Source organism: Colias croceus, chromosome 4, assembly GCF_905220415.1.
Source record: "Colias croceus chromosome 4, ilColCroc2.1".
In the NCBI taxonomy this organism is placed as follows: Eukaryota; Metazoa; Arthropoda; class Insecta; order Lepidoptera; family Pieridae; genus Colias; species Colias croceus.
Window position 1 is genome coordinate 4,789,194 of NC_059540.1, and position 19,424 is coordinate 4,808,617.

Here is a 19,424-nt window from a genome sequence, read left to right on the forward strand (position 1 = left end):
AACAAAGTAGGTATTTACATTTACGTAAATATACAATACAATTATAGCGAATATATATAATAAAGGTATTAAAATAACACTTTCAAGCTCGATTATAGTATTTTTATCAATAAAACGAACAAAAATAATCTAAACTAATTCTAGATAATAATTTTACTTCGCTACGAAAAATAAATCTAAAAATTTGATTGATTCCTACTCATCCTCTAAACTGAGTAATTATTTAGAAATTAATACCTATGTTCTAGATATCTACTTACTGTGATGTCAGCTCTTAACGGTCTATATGAAGAAGATTTATATTATTAACGTATTACTTAGATAAATAACGCATGTGCTGACTGAACACAAAACACCGTACACGGTACAACCGGACAAAATTACATTATTTAAGTATGCCCATTGCCCATTACGGCGGCTGTAAATGTGTCATTCATATTGACACGGGTGAATGTATCGTTAACCATTATTAATATTTTATGTTACCTCACTAAGTATAACTTGTATTTATTCATGAATACAATATTGACAACTTTGACAAGGATAAATGACACGTTATTAAATTTACGTTATTATTTCAATTAAACTGACATGAATTACGACGGAAAGAAAATTATAATATAGTGAGTGATTATAAGTAGACTCTCATTAGTGTCTGAAAAGAAAAAGGCATAATTGTGTTCAGTCAATCCTATTAAAATGCTAGCTACTCTCTACAACATGCTAAGAAGATGATTATAATCGTTATTCGACGATATTATGTAAATTGCTAACTATATTTAATTATCTAATATAGAGAGGAAACTTTATGACTAACTACTCCTAGCATCTACTCAATGATATCTAAGTATAAACGGACCTACAATTAGACTGACTTGCCGATAACATCAATTGTTATTTGATAAATGACTAATAGGGTCAGTAAATATTATTTCGGCGCTTATGTTTCAAAGATTTCGTGTAGATATGTTTCATGGTTCCACAAAGCCAAAAGTTAGTTCAATTACGAAATAAAACAAGCTGTTCAGGCACGATCACGTAGTATTGACAAATACGAGTATTTGTGCAGCTGCTCCGCCCCGGGTTTCGCCGATTAGGCAGTACGCAATTCTCGGTTCTAACGCCTATATTTTCGTTAGTTTTTCATTAGGTTAAATAAACTGAATCTGTTGTATAATAAAGCTACAAAATTTACATTCGGCTATTCTTTAGTGGATTGACTAAAAGCACTCCGCATCTACTTTTAATTAGATAAAAATTCTTTTCGTCTGTCCCGGGATTTACATAGACGTAACCACAAAAGGGACGTAACTTTTCTGTACTTTTGTTGAAATCCGTTTAAATCTTTTTTAAAAGCTTTCGCTGTTAATGAGGAGTGGGCTAGCACGAGAGCTCGTCCGATCGGGGCGAGCCGAGAGGGACGGGAGCGGACGCTGTTTGGTCTCTTGTGTTCGTGTGACGCGTACCATTTGACAATCGTTAGCGCAAATCGTCTGCAAACACAGAGCGAGGCATTTGGCCGGATCGTAACCACAATACTTCGAAGATAAACAATAAATAGCATTTCTCAAAAGTTGGACGTTTTGTAATTGACGGCGTGGCAGATTTATCTAGATGGCTCAGTCATTGTTAGAGGTGTTAACTTGTTAGGTAAGTTGTTAGAGTTCACACGAACTTTTGCCTTTGCTCGGCACGAGTTAGTGAAATGGGAAGTTGGGACATTGTCACCCGAGTTACAGATAATACGAAGCGTATGCGTTTTTAAGTCGGCTGGGTTAGATCAAGCGTTAGTGCCGTTCGAGAATCGTTAGCTGTTAGTGGAATGCAGTGTCGGCAGCGCGAGTTCACAGATGCATTGCGTGTACATTGTAGACCCCACTGAGCTCGAGCGGGTGGTATGGCAGGAGTGTCGCCAAGTGGTGGTAGTGATTGCCGGAGAGTTGGTGGTGCAAGCTCGCCAGGGGATTACCTGCAGGATATGGTAGCCCGAAGCTAGGATAGCCCGAATAGCTACGTCCTGCCGCGTAGGCGGCGTATGCTGCGGGAAAACCTGCGAAACAAACGAATACACCTCAGTTACGTAACTCTTTTAAATCAAACAAGATTCCATTGCATGCTTCCATTTGATGTTAATTTTAAAACATGTCAATACTGGGCGTCTGGTGTGTAAAAACAGGCGTTAATGACACGTGTCCTAATGGCCCCATTCTAAAATAGAACCATCAAATTAAGGTATGTTTCGAACGTTTGCTACGACATCGCTTTGGACATTGTCCAGAGCAGATTATACTGTAAACATCGCTTAATGTAGCGCACTATAAGTGAATAATAGTAAGTAATCACGATGACCTCATACTCTAAAGACATTCCATTTTACTGATATTTCTAGAAGATACTTCTAATGATACTATACTATACCAAATAATCAAACTACATTTACAAAATTTTAAAGCGTATACGAGATTTTTGTAGAATTGGCTTTGCTACGTCCGGTAAAAATATTTAAATGACGGATGGGCGAAACGTCATCGAGGATGATATAATTACCGCACCGGATCGTTCATCATATTATTGCCAATCAAAATAGTGTATCTGTCAGGCCCCGTGATGCATCACTCATGCACACCTCGACGTGTCGGTTCTAGGTAATCCATTTATTAGGATACCAATGTTCCTATTACTTTACAGCGAATTGTCAAATTAGTAACCGCGTTTCAATCGCGGTTTACTCAATTAGTTCGAATATGATCTAATCATGGTTTGGTTAGATATCATAACATACATTTCGGCATTAGAAACGGTTTCAAGTGCACGAATAGCTAAAATTGAATAAATAATATGAGAATAGTAAACTTACCGTCAGGAAGAGCACCCAATGACCACATGAAATCTAGAAATGTAAAAACATTTACATAAATTGATCGATTCTTATACTTTAAGTTAAATATAATTTTCCGTGACAAAAGTGGAGATTATAATTATAAAATATGTGCCGGGAGACACTATTTTGCTTGGCGAAAGCGGTCATTGAAATAATCGATTACGCACTTAGATTATAACAAATAGCATTCAACATTACTAATACTCTACAATTATATCAATAGCTAGAATGACCTTAATGGGGTATGTTAGTTTAATCACCAGAGATGAATATTATAATTTATATCAAAAACGTTAATCTATTCTACAAATTGTTAGTCTAATGCTAAACATGTTAAACAAACAGACGTTTTTAAATATTCAAGAAATGATATTTATTAATATCTATACACTACCGGAAAATTCCTACTTTATAAGTTAATACATTTATTATTAATACTATTAGTGTACGAGAACTACTTTTGATAGATACAAAAAGAAAGTACAAACAACACTTAAATGTCAAACAATAAAACAAATACTGGAATTAAAAAATAGAAAATACAAACTAAATAACAACTAATAGAAACAAATGGTAACTTTTAATTAAGTCAATCATAATTAAAAAAAATAATATAACTAAAATACTAAAAATACATGACATTAGACGTCCTCAAACTATTCAAACCTAATATAAATTATACTTAAATAATTAATATTATAACACTAGTTATTTCACAAAACTCTTATGTAACATCGACTGTTCACAAATACCTCTTTTCTTCCAATGATAACATTTTTGAAAAGCCGACATCAAGTTGTAAAGCTATTCATAGAAAAATGCTAAAGAATATAAATATTATTTAAGAAAATATCATTTCAGAACATCTCATCGAATCAGCCGCAATCCATAATGTAACTAGAAATTTTGTTTTCTAACGTGATTAAGTTGTATAATGGATGGAAATGTAGCAAAAGTGGCAAGGCTCAGCAGAACCATTAGGCTCTTATTTGATTTTCCCTACGAAAAGCTACTCGGAAATTAGAAAAACCAGGCCCACTTCTATTTCATCTATCTATTCGTAAATCAAATGACATTAAAGCACCTACTACCTGGTAGAAAAATATTTCTTTTCTATCACCCTACGTAAAATTGTTCAAGTTTTTCATTCTACTATTTTATAAAAAGTATTTGTATAAAATTTTACAGTAAAACTGGCTATGCTCTGTCTAGATATTCTCGGTACATATGTCAAAAATCTGCTAACTAACTGATTTTTCTAATTGCAATTTCTAAAAATAAGACACTTCGTATATCGTTTATCGCTTAAGTACATTAAGTGTAAGAATTTTCAAGGAAGAATAGGAATGTTAGAAGATATAGGAATGGATAGGATAGAGCGCAAAACATGAAATAGAAGATTTCGGAACAAATTAAAAAATGTTCAAATGTTAGAAGGGATGATGTGGCTGCTGCTGAAAAAGGATCGCGGATCAGAGGGGCAGAGGAGTCGGGAGCGTGGAGGCGGCGAGGGGGGAGTATATGGTTTGGAGGTCGAGAGCGTGAGCCCCCAGGAGCTCCGACACGGAGTAGGCCAGAGGCGGGATGGTGAGCGGCGTGATGGTGGGGCGGGGAGGCCGAGGGGTTGGTCGCAGGGCGGCGAGAGCCCGACGATACATAGTTGCGTGCGCAGAGCCTGCCCCTACACCGGCGCCAGCGACTAGAATTTGCGCCGGCGCATGCACAGGATAGGGAGCATATCTGACGCCACCGGCTGCCACCGCGCTACTTAGCAACTCACCGTAGGCGCCGCGTCCGGCGGCTCTCGTCTTCGCCAGATTCGCTGGAAGCATTACTTCTTTCGGTTGTGCCTTTTTGCATTCCACCTAGAACAATAAAAAGTTATATGTACTTATTTGCGTACAGAATGTGTAATGATGTCTATAAAACGTGATGTAGCAAGTTTCACCGAAAATATTGTTGCAAACGACTACGATGTAACCTTACATTGTTATACTTCGACTATAATTAAGAAATAAACACACGCTAAGTTTATGAAGTAAGTTCAGTGAGTATAATATTTGTATAGAAAATTAAATAGTAACGAGTTAAAACCGCAAAGTACAAAACAAAAGATGCTCACAGTAATAAAATCGTGTCAAGTCAAAGTAATTATTATAATTAAGATTTTGATGAAGTGTTAAATACTAAAATAATTCTCGTCAGTCTCGAACAATATAATTACTGAATGGGTGAATTGCAAAATTATGTAAGAAAAGAGGGGCGACGGAATCGGTTGACAATCCTTTATTCTTCACGGACGGAGTCTCAAATTGAATTTTAATATGCTTTACCAAGACAAGTAGCTTATTATACTTATTACACAGAACGGTATGATATTATGGCGGCTGAAATAATTGTTTATGCTGAATTTGTTGCCTTTGTTTCTCGTAAACGGAGGAATCATTTACAATTTTGATGTACTTCTTATATAAAAGTAGCCTGTAATGAAACCTGGCGCTTAATCGTTTCATTAAGCAATTTTAACGAACGCTATGGCCCTCTTCATTGCTTGTTCCCCTTTCCGAGGGAGGCTCGGGGGCAAGTATAAATTACCCAATCAATGCTAACCCCAATCCCTTGCAATGGTAATTTCGCTACAGCATACAACCTTATTGAGACGAACACAGCTCTTGTTCATAGTAAATTCTCTGAATATCATTTTATTTTACTGTAAAATTCTCTTCGATATCATCATCTTATTACTAGAAATTTTCAATAAAATTTTATTAAAACGAGAGTTATTACAACTCGATCAATACCGCGTTCCAAGAAGCACATAATATTGCGTACGTCTAACATTATATTTTCCTTTATACCATATTTTAATATTGCCCCGAACAAAAGCCATAATCAATTTGAGGATGACATGTTCTTATGAAAACAACCGATGTTTTTCTCATCAAAATGGTTTAAAGTGTAGATAATGTGACATCGGTGCTGTATGATAAATTGTAACGTTTAAAACCGCTCGTCAGACGGAATAAAACTCCCGAGATACATTTTTCATAGCCCTGCATAATCGCGACGCGTTCTCGCTTGTGTGTATATAAAGAGTCGTCCACATTTGTCACGCGGACGTCACGAGCCGACAAATGAAGGTTTTAGCGCGGCGTTCGCGCACTTTGTGCAGTGTGCACTCCCCGCAACTTTGTGCAGACACGAAACTACGTGCTTTCGCATTAACGCTGCAAGTGTGCGACGCTGTTCTGAGTGTCTTTTCACTAAGTTTTATGTCTAGATAAGGCTTGAATAATCAACATGTAGCCCGAGTTTGAAGTTCAGATCTCTACTTATATGTAGGTATCGCGCTCACATCTTTATTGCAAGTTTGTAAACAAAAACTTTGGAAACGAAGAAATTAAAACACAACAACTATACACTGTAAAATATATTTTGAAATTGACATAAAGTACCTTTATTATCTTATTATTAATGAAAGTAGGTATATGTTGTACCCATGTTTTGTAAAATAAGTAATAAGGTCACATTTTTGAAAGACTCCTGTAAAAAGTTTTGTTTACAACAAATATTTAGACAAAGTTGCTTCATTTGTATTCTTACTTTCATTTTATTATAAATGTAATGAAAGAAGAAACTCTAAGATCATAAAAGTTAAAAAATTTCATTCTAAACTTTTATTAAATCATTCAACTTTGGCACTTATAATATTTCATAAAGTATTTAATTGAAATTCACTGCATTGAATCTGCATTTATCTCTCAAATTTTATTAGCACGATGAATTCGATAGAATTGAATTGAAATACAATAATAGAATTCGATCAGAATACTCCGCAGTCCGCAGTGGAAAATGATTTCGTAAAATCTACCTATAATAATGGAAACGGCCATGAAGAAAATTCAGTTGGGTCCCGACGTTAATTGATGTCGCGTCGTCGGTGAGCGGAGTGGGAAACAAAAGCTCACAAACAATTCGCATCGGAGTTCGCAATCCCGATCGAGCGTTCCAAATCGCGACGCAGTTTAATGACACGAAAAATAACAAAGGTAAATTGTATTTAGCCCCGCTAGGTAGACGCGCCCTACGGATCTATCGATTGATTCGGAGCCGCCACGGCAAAGATTGCGATTTAACCGAGCGGACTTAAGATTTGCTCCAGTAGGCGCTGGCTTAATGTCGTACGAACTAATGCTTTCTCGTCCTAAAATTCCACTCCTTCTACCGGCCGTGTATGAGGAATTCAATTCATTTTCACACGGCATTTCATGTTCCATCACCTTCGCCGATCGCGGAGTTGATGTGGATTAATACGATTTTGAAAGCAGTCATTAAATTTACGCTCGATTTGTTGCGAAGAAATGCTTTCGAGCCGAAGAGAATCTACATGTTGACATGTAAGACAGTTGTTAAGGGCAAACACATTGAGTGCTCCGTCGGTATTGTTCTAATATTCGGCGCTAATGTTTATATAAATAGGGTAACGTAACGGAATAATCACATTTTATATTTTTCCCAGTCTTTGTGCGCCGAAATATTTTCCCTTTGAAGATAGACGATTACAATAATAATACAATAAAAGCGTATATGCATGTGAAGAAACATTACTTATCTAATGAGGGGATTCGATTTGCATATTATATATTATGCATTAATGAAATATGTATGAAGAATTATTAAGTGAAACTTTGAGCATCAATATGTACATATTGTAGATAGTTGGGCGTGGCGCGCTGCAGGAACTACAAAATAAAGCAAGTTCGTAGAAGTACAATGTATATTTACAGAAACAGTTCGCATGTGTGTTGACGTTAACTGCATTTTATAAGATTTTGCGTTTGTTTCCTTACTCAGAAATTTCTGTTTCCTTTAAATTCTTGCGGCGGACTGCGGGCAGTCGGCCAAATAGACAACTTTTATAAGAGGATAAAATATTGCAGCGAGTTAAACGAATTTAAATCATCGGTTCGCCTCTAGTTTCACTGATACTCGGTATTAAGGAAATGTTTATGACATGTAAGGACGACAATTTGGCACGCTACAAAAAGTAAAGTAAGTCGAAGCGAGAATAATGTTTTGAAGTCTTAAATTGTGCCGTTTGTAGAAAAGCTCAGAGACGGGGGATGGGGAAGGGTTAAGGGAGGATGTTAGATAAGTTTATCAGGGAAATCTCTCGCCTTCATATTGACAGAGCGCCGTATGCACGGGCCTGATTGCCGCCGAGCGGAAGCGTGGGTAGCGACGCGAACACGTATGTTATATTAAAGAACTGTAATCTGTGTTAAACTTTTAGCGAAAATCACTCTTATTGTTCGCAATATTTAGGATAAAGATATATCATTTAAATTGAATGATTTAATTTTAAAAATATTATAATATTACGATAAACATAAGATTTAACGCAATGCTTTTCTGATATTATGAAATGATGACTTTTATAAATACACTGTAATGATAGAGCAAGATCAAAGTTTTATTATTTATATAATTATTCACAAACAAATGAAAGTGTCATTTTATTCCTACAAAAAGTGTACGATAACTTGAGCAAAGTGAGCATGGTTAAGTATTGCGCCACTTTTCACGGAGAGAGTTACTAAATTCTCGTTTCGCGTTCTCAGCAGTGAATCTTCATAAAAAATTGATAAGCAAAAAAATCCTCACAAGCATGGGTGGGATGAGCAACAAATCTTGCGTTCAACAGGTCAGATATAATGAAATACTGCGCACCACGGGAGCTCTTACCATATTTACGTAATACTTGAGCGGAGGAATTGCTAGAATGTTCGGGTGCAGTTTTAAAATAAGATTTTTTAGATACTTATTGGATATGTGTGCTGTTGGTTTGATTATATATTGTGATGTGATTTGACATCATCTTAGTATGTATAGTAGAGTGGTACTTGAAACTTTGATTTTTCTATTGTTAAAGTTACAATTATTGAATATATAGAACTTGGGTATCGAGAAAAAAAAGTAATTTTTAAATCAATAAATTGATGTTATCGAGTAGAATCGTATTATTATATATGAAACTTATTTCATATTTTCAATCATTAATTTACGCCACTTAATATAGTAAATCACTTGGTTGTACGTGACTCAGTAAAAATTCGAAGGCGTGGCCCTCTAGATTTTCTCAGCGTAATTTAGGTAAGTGTTAAAATCTTTTTTTAGGCTATGTAAGGTGCTTAGTCATCTTCTAATTTCTTATAGCTAAACTTAAACGAAAGTCCCGAAAAATAAAATTACGTTATTTTAAATTTTTCTCGGGAAAGATATGGAATTACAAGTCTCGTTATATTAATTACAATGCGCAGAGGGAAATCTGACGTTACTTTTGAGGATTACATATTTTTTTGAAGTTCAATATTATGAATCTTGTTGTATTAAACTCATACACACACAAGAAATATAAAATCAATACACATATGACATTAAATTTCATCTTTGATAAATCCCAAGAACTCCCGATAAAATTGAAACCGGAAGAACAGGAAGTGTTCCAAGAAGTTTTATTTCCAATACGAAATTCCCTGAACGAACGTTAATAAACGTTGAATGCTCCACCATAACAAGGTTTATTAAGAAACCATCATAATCAAAGACACAGGAAACGTTCGTGTTACATTGGTGTTGAATTTTAAATGGCATTGGCATAGTACCGTCATAGAAATGTTGGTAGGACATCAAATATTAAGACCGGCAAACTAGCGCCGACTGGTATTCATCAAGCCACGACACACGACTCACGGCTATTTCTGGGGATATCGATTGGTCGTACTTCTGTCGTACAAACCAGACTGCTTGGGACTGCTATAATTTTCGCGTCAAAGTCAGTTGTTGGCTTTGAAAGGTTAAAGATTGTCCAGAATTTAGAAGATTACAAATGGTGAAGGTATTATAGCACCTGTGTTTGAAAGAATGATTAAAAAACTGCAATTTAGCTTTATGTGATAACCTAATAGGATTTATAAAAATATTGTCAATATTTGTAATCAATTCTTCGATTGTCTATTTTTATTTATTCCCGTTACAAAGTTTAAAATAGCTCCAGGAACCAGTATACCGTACTGAGTTATAATTAAAACTTCCTAATTGGCCAACTAGGCAATTCTTATACTGTATGAATCTTATACCTAATGCACTTAAATGTGAGGCAAAACAAGTAAAATGCGTATTGGCAAGTAGTTCAGCAATGGTAGCGGTCGTTTGCAATTGTAAGTGGACGATTAACGTGGACTCGCTGCTTCACTAATTCGTATCAAGCTTAAGGGTCTCTAGAATAAGGTGGAAAAAGAATAAACCGCTTGCGAACGGGCAGCGGTATCGTTTAGCCAATTGAAACGTGGGTATAATGAAATTTGTATAATATTAACTAGAAACGACGGGAAACCCCAATAAAAGCAGTTACATACACGACTCCGGCCGTTAAAGAATGAATCTAGACAAATTTTTAAATAAAATGGCTAACGATGTATTGGATAACATAAAAAACGGTATTAGTGATACTTTAGAGAGCAATTTGCATTTAAATAACTTCGTAAATGTTGGACATTAGGATATTTGTTACGTTTCTGGTAATGCGGCTTCAATTTGGAAAATTAGGTGTGTCTAAGTACTGTTTCGTATTGCTTCCCTTTTTAACATTTTCTTAAAATACAATTTAAATTAAAGGGTATTTTATTTGTATAAATTGATATAAATCTATTGTATGATATCGTATATACCAAAATACATAATTATTATAATAAACCAAAATCATTTAACACAAACACTTCGATAGATTTGTAATAAGATGATAAGGTTGTGTTGGAAGCAATTTAGGAACCGCTAGAAGCTTATAATGTATGTACATAATATAAGCTGTAGCAATTAGGAGTAATTAAGTATGTTGGAGTGTCGAGCTAGCGGCGTCTTGTCAGACTGTTCCCGTCTAGATTAAGGTCTGTGGTCCCGATGCTCATAACGTATTTTGCATGAATCTGTGTGCGACTTTCATATGACTCTCAGGAGATCAGTTCTGCCTCTAATGTAAATGAAATTGTGCACAAGAAAGGCAGTATTTTGGCAAATGTTTATCACTATGTGCAACGCGCCAAGAGGGGCCGAGTTGTAATTAAAGTTTGTTGGATCAGCATTAAATATTAAGGTTAATCATTTATTAAATAGAAATTGCGTTTTTGTAATTGGAATCAGAAAATCCACCTACATTATCTTTTATAAAGCTTTTTAAAGTAAAATGATCCAATGATCGTAATTTTGCATGGTTTTTCCAAAAAAATTGTTGCTTTCCAATGTAGCATTATATAAAGTTTTAATTTGAAAGTAGAAAATATTTCAGACGCGGTATCGTCCTTAAAATAAGTACCTACAAGATCATTTGTCGCTAGTCATGCCATGTGCTATTCTTCCCATAGACCTGCGAGGGTAGGGTGGGCGGTTACATATTCTATTTTTGTTACTTTAATTATATTTGCCGTCCATACACGTTTTCTTTGATGTCATTTTTTACCATATTATATGTATAGGAAATAAAGTCACGCTATTACCGTGTAGAAGTTTAACAAATTGATCATTAAGAAAGCTGCATGTTGGATATTTAGTTCAGAACACGTGTGATTAATTAATTTTCTTTAACAGTTCAATTACGTGCGAGAGTAAATTAACGATCGGGAAGGCTGTAGACCCTAATGTTTTGATTCGCGTCAAGAAACTGCGTCACTTGGGCATTGCGTGACGTATGTGCATTAAAAATATTAAATATAATGTACGGGGTACGTAGGAAATTAGGTTGTTCGGTAGTGATTGCTTCTAGATTATAATCGAAAGCGTACTTTTTATATAAAATTAAAAAGCTTTGTGAATTATTAATCTATTAAATTCATGTCAATTTAAATAACATAATTATTTTGTGATCATTTGTATATTCTGTATATGTGTAAATAATGTCATGTCAAATAATAACTGAATAATGGAAAATGAGTTCGATATATGAGCACTCCAAGAACTTTCTAATAAAAGTTTTGGACACTGAGAAATCTCCAAGAAAAAGGCCCACGCAAAACCTCGCCAAATTTTGCCTTACAACTTGCCAATTGCAAGTTTCAATGAAAAGGGACTGTCACAAAAAGCGCTTGATATATAGAAGGCGTAAAAATGGGCGCGGACGAATCGATAAAGCTTAGAAGAAGCGGTGGGTCCGGCTAAAACGAGAAGTTTATGGTAATCACGGTTCCGAAGACTTGATTGATTGTTTGGAGCAGTTTGTTCTTGGTAGGGGATGAGTATACAGCGAAGGAAACATCATCTGATTTTCCGGATTTCGGATTTTCTTGTTGCGACCGCAATCTAGCTCTTATGTTACACGGAATCTTTTTTCTTATCGACGCTTTGTTCTGCACGCGTTGGGGTAAGGTTTGTTTTCCTTCTTAAGTGAGAATACATAGTATCTATCTTTACTCGACACGAATGACTGTATGTACTTCCTTATGTCAGCCCTGATTGGTTGTTTTGAGTCTATAGCGGAGCGTGAAAAGATAAGCAGATCCGAAGTGTAATAGCGATACTGACAAGGGTGCCCAATCCGCCTAAGACCAGTCAGTTAAGACGCTAAGAGAAATGGCGATCGAGGATCTCAAGATTTAAGTGGCAGTTTCAAATGTGCCTACTTTTAGTGTTATTTCCTAAACGGAAACCATTTGTTTGCCTCATGTACGATCGAGGAGAAAAATGTACGCAATACTCGAAATGGTTTCGCAGAAGTGTTTATGCGATTGCTTGAAGGAAAGTGCACTTTTATATCATTGCTCACATCTCCACGCTTTGCAGATGGAAAACAAATTGTCGTATACACTTCCAATGTCGGCATTATAGCTCTATGTGAGAAATCTTAATGTGCTTCAAAATAAAATATAAACGTTAGGTTTATGCTTTTTCAGATTATTTGGATATATTTTATTGTATTTGATAATATCAAACTCAAAAAATAATAGTCACAATAGTTAATGATGTTTTGGCATATAGAAAACTAGAGGTCCGCCCCGGCTTCGCCCGTGGTACATATTTCGCAATAAAAGGTAACCTATGTCCTTTCTCGGGTATCAATATATCTCCATACCAAATTTCATGTAAATTGGTTCAGTAGTTTAGGCGAGATTGAGTAACAGACAGACAGACAGAGTTACTTTCGCATTTATAATATTAGTATGGATTGCTTTGTAGCAAAAACTACGTCTAACACAATAAGAAGTTAGATTCAATTTGTTTATTGTTAATTCAATGCGTACACTGAGAAATATAAATATTTTAATTTTTTTTTTATATTATGTGTCTTTCTAAAACACACAGCGTTGGATGAAGAAAGCAGTCTATGAATCCTATATATCTCTATGCAAATTGGGTCACCTTACCAAATATCGATGGATCTTTCACCTCACTAGCAAGAGCGCGTCCCTAGTATGGCATCTGTCATCATCGCCTTTGACGCGCTGTCATCTTCCAAGCTCCATAGCGTTTATGAATTCGTGCGCAATAACATCGCGCAGAATATAATTCTCGAATTCGAATATATATAATTATAATTCTCGAATATTAAGTGTGATAAAACACACACGCGTTAAATTTTAGTGTTTTTCTAGTGAAAAACGGAATTAGTTCCAAAACGAAACACAAAAGACCACGTTGTCGGAAGGAAATTCGAAAACCGGTGCTTTGGTATGTATAATAGTGGCGGGAACTCTTTTTCGTCCTCGGAGGACGAGAGAAGTAATGGTTCGTCACTGCCCAAGAGACCGGGAGACGAGAAATTCCGTAAGTACAATCAAACTTGTCAGAACATGTCCGGACTCGTGCATAGATTTTCATCCAGCACGTGGCATACATTTCACAGTATTTGACACAAATACATCAATATTTAGATGTAGGTAATTAATAAAACACAATGCATGCCTATAATGAGATCACTACATTATCATCGGGTTTCTTTATCATACACAGGCACATTGGTTACTGTGTCAAGTATTGCTTTTAACCAGACTTGTGAAATAGCGTTAGGCTACCTAGGTAGAAGGTACTTAGGTATAAGGAATCCACCGTGATCCCCTCTGGCTAACGAGCCCCAGCACTCAGCAGGTAGTGAGGCATCTCAATCACTTAGACCATTCAATTGTAACTACCTCAACAAAAGTGAGTACCTACTACTTAGTGCCCACTGACTACATAAATAATTCAAGACAATTAAGATGTACTTAGATTTTAGATAGTTACAAAACCTGTCTATCACAATATTCTAAAGAGAAGAAATTGTTAATTAACTATTTTAATATTATTTCAATATTGATACATGTCACATATAGATTTTACATTACTTATTATAGGATATGATATAGAGTGTATAATATGAGCAACAGTCTCACACAATATTCAGTAAGAGCTACTTATTACTGCAAGTTGAGATTACCTAATTTATCTTATGGTAAATAATTCTTAACATAAGGAGCTTATTTTCATAGCCAATTGATACCAGAATAAGCTTTGATTCTATGGGTACTTATTTGAATAGTAGTGAAAAATCATAAGAAATAGACATTGCAGATTATAAGAGGTAGATATGTTTATATACATTATCATCATCAAGGACCCATATTTACTGTATCCCCGAACAGTTGAATGAGATCATTCTTGGTTATAATGTTACTGATGATAATGTTGTTTATCTAGTTCCTTTCTTACTTAAGTGAAAGAGCTTGCCTTAAAATTAACACTCAGGTGTGATAACAATTCTATAATATCAACAGTAAAGTAACCAAAATCTTTGTATTTTTTATTTGTATCTTCTACAAAAATATGTACTGAAAATATGTACAAGGCGTCCTTAGCCATGATTAGCTTAGTATGGTTATGCTGAAAGAACTGTGTCCAGAAAGACCCAGAAAAATATATGCCATACTTACATTCAGATATGCTTCTGGCAATAAGAGCTGATGGCTCCGCCAGGTTGATATTCAACCTGAGACACCTAAACACCTAGGTATTAACCAGGTAATTTTGATACAGATCACAGATTATAACGGTAATTAAACATTTTATCATTTTACAAAGCCAGGATTGTCTTGTAAAATTAGACATCATTGGTAACAGTAATGAGATTCTCACAAGGTCAGGATTGGCTTGTACAATCAGGCATCATTGGCCTATTTTCTGCCTGCATATGGCAGCCATTTCAAATGGTCGCGGAGACCCTACAGGCTGGAGGTGCCCTCCTTCTGTTTTATTTAAGCTATTAAGTTTTGGTCTATTGAGACCGTTGCAAAATTAACTTCACAGGTCTTGTAGACTGTGAGGATTTTGGAAAAGCTTAATTGGCACTACAGCCACATAAAGTGCCTTCTGATTTAGTTGGACAATTATCTTTTGGGTCTACCATGACTAATCCAATTTAACTTCACAGGTCGCGGAGACCATGGAGGTTTTGGTAAAGCCTGATTGGCAGGACTATTCCAATTCAACTTCACAGGTCGCGGAGACCATGGGGGTTTTGGTAAAGCCTGATTGACAAGACTATTCCAATTCAACTTCACAGGTCGCGGAGACCATGGAGATATTGGTAGAGCTTGATTGGCACTCCAATCACAAAAAGGGCCACAGCCCTCTGATTTAGTTAAACTATCAGGATTATTCTAATAATTTAACTTCACAGGTCTCGGAGACCATGGAGATTTTAGTAAAGCCACAGAATGAGCTACAGCCTTCTAGTTAGACAATTATCTTTTCGTCTACAAGGATTGTTCCAATTAACTCTACAGGTCCCGGAGACCATAGAGATTTTGGGAAGGCAGGTTTGGCACATCAATTACAAAGTGTACATTGTAAGCCTGGATACTTGTGCCTCATGTGTAATACTATAGAAATGTCTGTGTTATTGCCAGTCCCAAAAGCCTCAAAGATAGAGCATACTGTGGTAGTCATTAAAAGGACCATGTCTTGCACTAAATAAGAGTTGCAGACAGTTCTAGACATCTAACACTGAGAGGACTGTACAGTTGTCGCCTCCAGGTATTTCTCTAGAGTTTCGCGCACAGCAGACCAAGAGAGAAAGGCTTTCCCTCTACATGCTATACAAGACTTAAGAGTTGTGGAAAAGAAACATAGACAGAAATGTAATAGTCTTTGTAAAAGAACAAGTTTCTCACTTCCTAACTACAGATACCGCGGATGCGGGCTGAGTAGGACATCTGAACAGTACTTACCTGTCAGAGAAATGAAGAGGGAAGCAGGGGACTTGGCATTAGAACTTCTGACTTAGATGTCGTGTACCAGATATGCAATAAAAGTGCTTCTGAGTAAATTGCAAGGGGTGCACATCCTGTAGCCCAAGCTATCAATCAGACTTTGGTCGCCCACATACAAAGGTTGCTGACTCTCTTAGCTCTTACAACTGAGTAACTGTACCTAGCTGAAAAGTTGAGAATAACTCTTGGCACGCTTCCAGGACGCCTAAGTGGCCTTTGATTTAGATTGCCTCTCAAGAAATCAACCTGTACCGGAGTGGCTTCTCCTACCTTGTACAACAGGAAATATAATATTTCGGAAGCTCCTGATATGGACCATTTCGCTACCCAAAGGAATGCTTTAGTGCCAAGGCATATTTGCCAAAGCCTGCTCCGAATTTTGCGACATCTGCAGTCGTTGATGGAGCTGACGCCTAGACTGAATATTCCCTTTCAAGGGTAATCCTCCAAGTGCACTAGCGCACCTCGCACCCCGGGACCGGGGCAGATACATAGCACCCAAGGGTGGCTTATGGTTGATATAATAAATAATAATAATATACGGGCATTTCTCCGCAACTCAATGTCAAGCGCCTAAAGATGGCTTATGGTTATTGACTATTATGGTTATATATGGTTATTGACCCGGAAGTCATGAGCACTCAGACCATTGGTGAATGGCCTTACGGCCTTATGGCCCCCCAACTGCTCAGTCAGAAAAAGGGGGGGGGGGGAGGGGAGAAAACAGCCCATTGTAAAGCAAAGGAGAAAGAGCAGTTAAGTAGTGGTGCCCCTCCACAGTGCCAACATATGACCCTCCAAGCAGGAGGTGACTTTCATAATGCAATGCTTAAAAAAAAAAAAAAGAATGCATGTAATCTAGTACACAGGGATTCTATTTAATTGGCTTAAGTCTATCATAAGCAAGCTCAACCTGTTCATGACATGAACATGACTTCTGAAAACCTCAAAATACAGTTTTTTATCACAGCAAGATAAGATTATAACCTGACCAGAATTTGGATACTAAATGGATACAACAACACATTATCCATCAGGTGGTCGGTTGTGAGGAAACTCAGACACATAGATATGCCCAGTGACCCATGTGGAAAGGTTGGTTCAAGTAACAAAGGACTGATTTTCAATCTTAAAAGTAGATAATTGATTCTTATCTAAATTATATAAAGGGGCGGACCCTTTAACCTTGCAACACAAACCTTTATCTCTGGCTAGTTAAGGTCCCTCCAGATCTTAAAGACAGTAAACATAGCAGCCCTGTCCAGCAGTGGCTTCAAGAATGTGGTAAGGGCACCAACCCGTGGAGGCAGTGGAAGGACCATACAGTCAATTATAAAAGTTTTACTGTCAATCAGTCAATTTAGCCAGTGCCAGTGAGTCTGGTTTACTTTAAGGTAACCTGAAACTGTTTAATTTATTATTTAATTCAGTGTAATTAATTTAAGATCATAGTAATGATCAATGTGTAACAAACATGCTTAATGCTTAAGGTACAGTTGTGTTAACATTGCTTATTATAGTTATTTTATATACAGATGTTATTTACTGTAGTATTTAGCCTTAGAGGCTCCATTGTTTATCCTTGGTGACATTGATCTTCCTTTGAGTTATAATTTTTAAAATTTTATTTTTATGTTATTATTTGAACTTTGATTTGTATCAAAGATATAGAGAAATAATTAAGCAGTTATTAGGTTCTAAGACTTAGTTCATTAGTATTGGCTTATTGAGAAGATTATCTGAGGAGAATAATTTAAAATTTAGAGGATACCTATATGGTTAGTTCTTACAATATGAAAGAAAAACAATTTTTGTTGTTATTACATAACCCCCTTGTATTGTTTTTAGAATTTAAAATATAACTTTATTTTACAATACAACAGGTTCATTTAACATTCTGTAAGGAATGAAATTTAAGTTGTTAATACAGCACTTAGGTATTACAATATTAACAAGATAATTTATTTTCAACATAGCGTTTGTATGTCTTTCTTCACCAGCAGATATCAAACACATCTTCATCCAACGCTGTGTGTTTTAGAAAGACACATAATATTGATGTTTTGCATTAAAACAAAACATGTATTATGTGTCGAATAAAACACACAGCGTTGCAGTTTACTGCTTGCTGATGAAGATGCTATGGAGCTTGGAAGATGACAGCGCGTCAAAGGCGATGATGACAGATGCCATACTAGGGACGCGCTCTTGCTAGTGAGGTGAAAGATCCATCGATATTTGGTAAGGTGACCCAATTTGCATAGAGATATATAGGATTCATAGACTGCTTTCTTCATCCAACGCTGTGTGTTTTATTCGACACATAATACATGTTTTGTTTTAATGCAAAACATCAATATTATTTTTCTACTGGTCTAACTATATTTTATACAATTCGGTTATTAATATATTTAATAATTAATGAATTAAATTTGTTAAGAGTATATCAATTAAAACTACCTTGTATCAAAATAATGTACAAGAATATATATACAGGTAGGACTCAGGTGACAAGCGAGCTCGGCTGCTTAACTCCTCAGAAAATGATGTTAGTAGGCGGGGACTAAAACTGAACTATATTTACACACTTTGCGGCGCGTCGTTGCTTTGTTGTTAAAATTCATGGTAAGCGGAAGCAATTAGGGGAGTAATGTGTAAGGACGTAATGGAGTGACGAGAATTTGCTGCGAGCGTTTTAATGGGAGCCAGTATTTATGTTACAAAATGCAACAGTGACTTTCTCTAATTGCGTGCAGAGTTACGAATAGTTTTTAGTCAAAATCTCCAGCATTGTATCCGTAGTACGTGTACTAAATGCTCTGTTGTTAGTTTTTGCATTGTTGATACGTGGAAATTGCAGTTTTTTTAAGCCAACGGAAAGTAATCTTCCATTAGGCAACAGGATGAAATGTGGATATTTGGAATTAAAGATTAACTTATGGAATTTTAATTAAATTTCTGGTTGGACTAAAGCAAAGGGGACGCATGTCATTATAACACCTAGACGATTTAATAGTTAGCTTAGGTTAGCTTTTTAAAACTAAAATATTTATGGCCAAGAAATTTATTTAATCATAATAATATTGGCTTTTCTCAGAAAATAATTTTCACTTTGGATCAAAAATTTTCTAAGTCCTTACTTTGCGCCCCCTTTGCTTTAGGCGGACCAATATTCTGCTATAACTATCGTAATTAATAAACACTACTCAAGTAATTGTAGAGCACGTACGTATGTGCCAATAATTTTACTT

The 19,424-nt window shown here is 35.9% G+C and overlaps 1 protein-coding gene and 1 long non-coding RNA gene across 16 annotated transcripts in view; one reads left to right on the plus strand and one right to left on the minus strand.

Annotated features, from left to right (window-relative positions):
• The window catches only part of LOC123691161 (RNA-binding protein Musashi homolog Rbp6), a 390,351-nt gene that overhangs the window by 13,545 nt on the left and 357,382 nt on the right, over positions 1-19,424 (minus strand). For 12 of the 14 annotated variants that reach the window (XM_045635425.1, XM_045635424.1, XM_045635428.1 and 9 more), the window contains 3 exons: positions 4,662-4,746; positions 2,858-2,890; positions 1,970-2,050 (listed from right to left, as the gene is read on the minus strand). In XM_045635425.1, coding sequence (XP_045491381.1) covers positions 1,970-2,050; positions 2,858-2,890; positions 4,662-4,746 — 199 coding nt within the window. The remainder of the gene's footprint in view (positions 1-1,969; positions 2,051-2,857; positions 2,891-4,661; positions 4,747-19,424) is intronic. The other 2 variants (XM_045635427.1, XM_045635429.1) reach the window with 1 other exon arrangement.
• On the plus strand, positions 13,551-18,535 carry LOC123691162. 2 transcript variants are annotated; one of them, XR_006751364.1, is made up of 2 exons: positions 13,551-17,567; positions 18,174-18,535. It is a non-coding gene; the product is annotated as an uncharacterized LOC123691162 (long non-coding RNA). The 2 variants fall into 2 exon arrangements; XR_006751365.1 differs by having other exon boundaries at positions 18,177-18,535.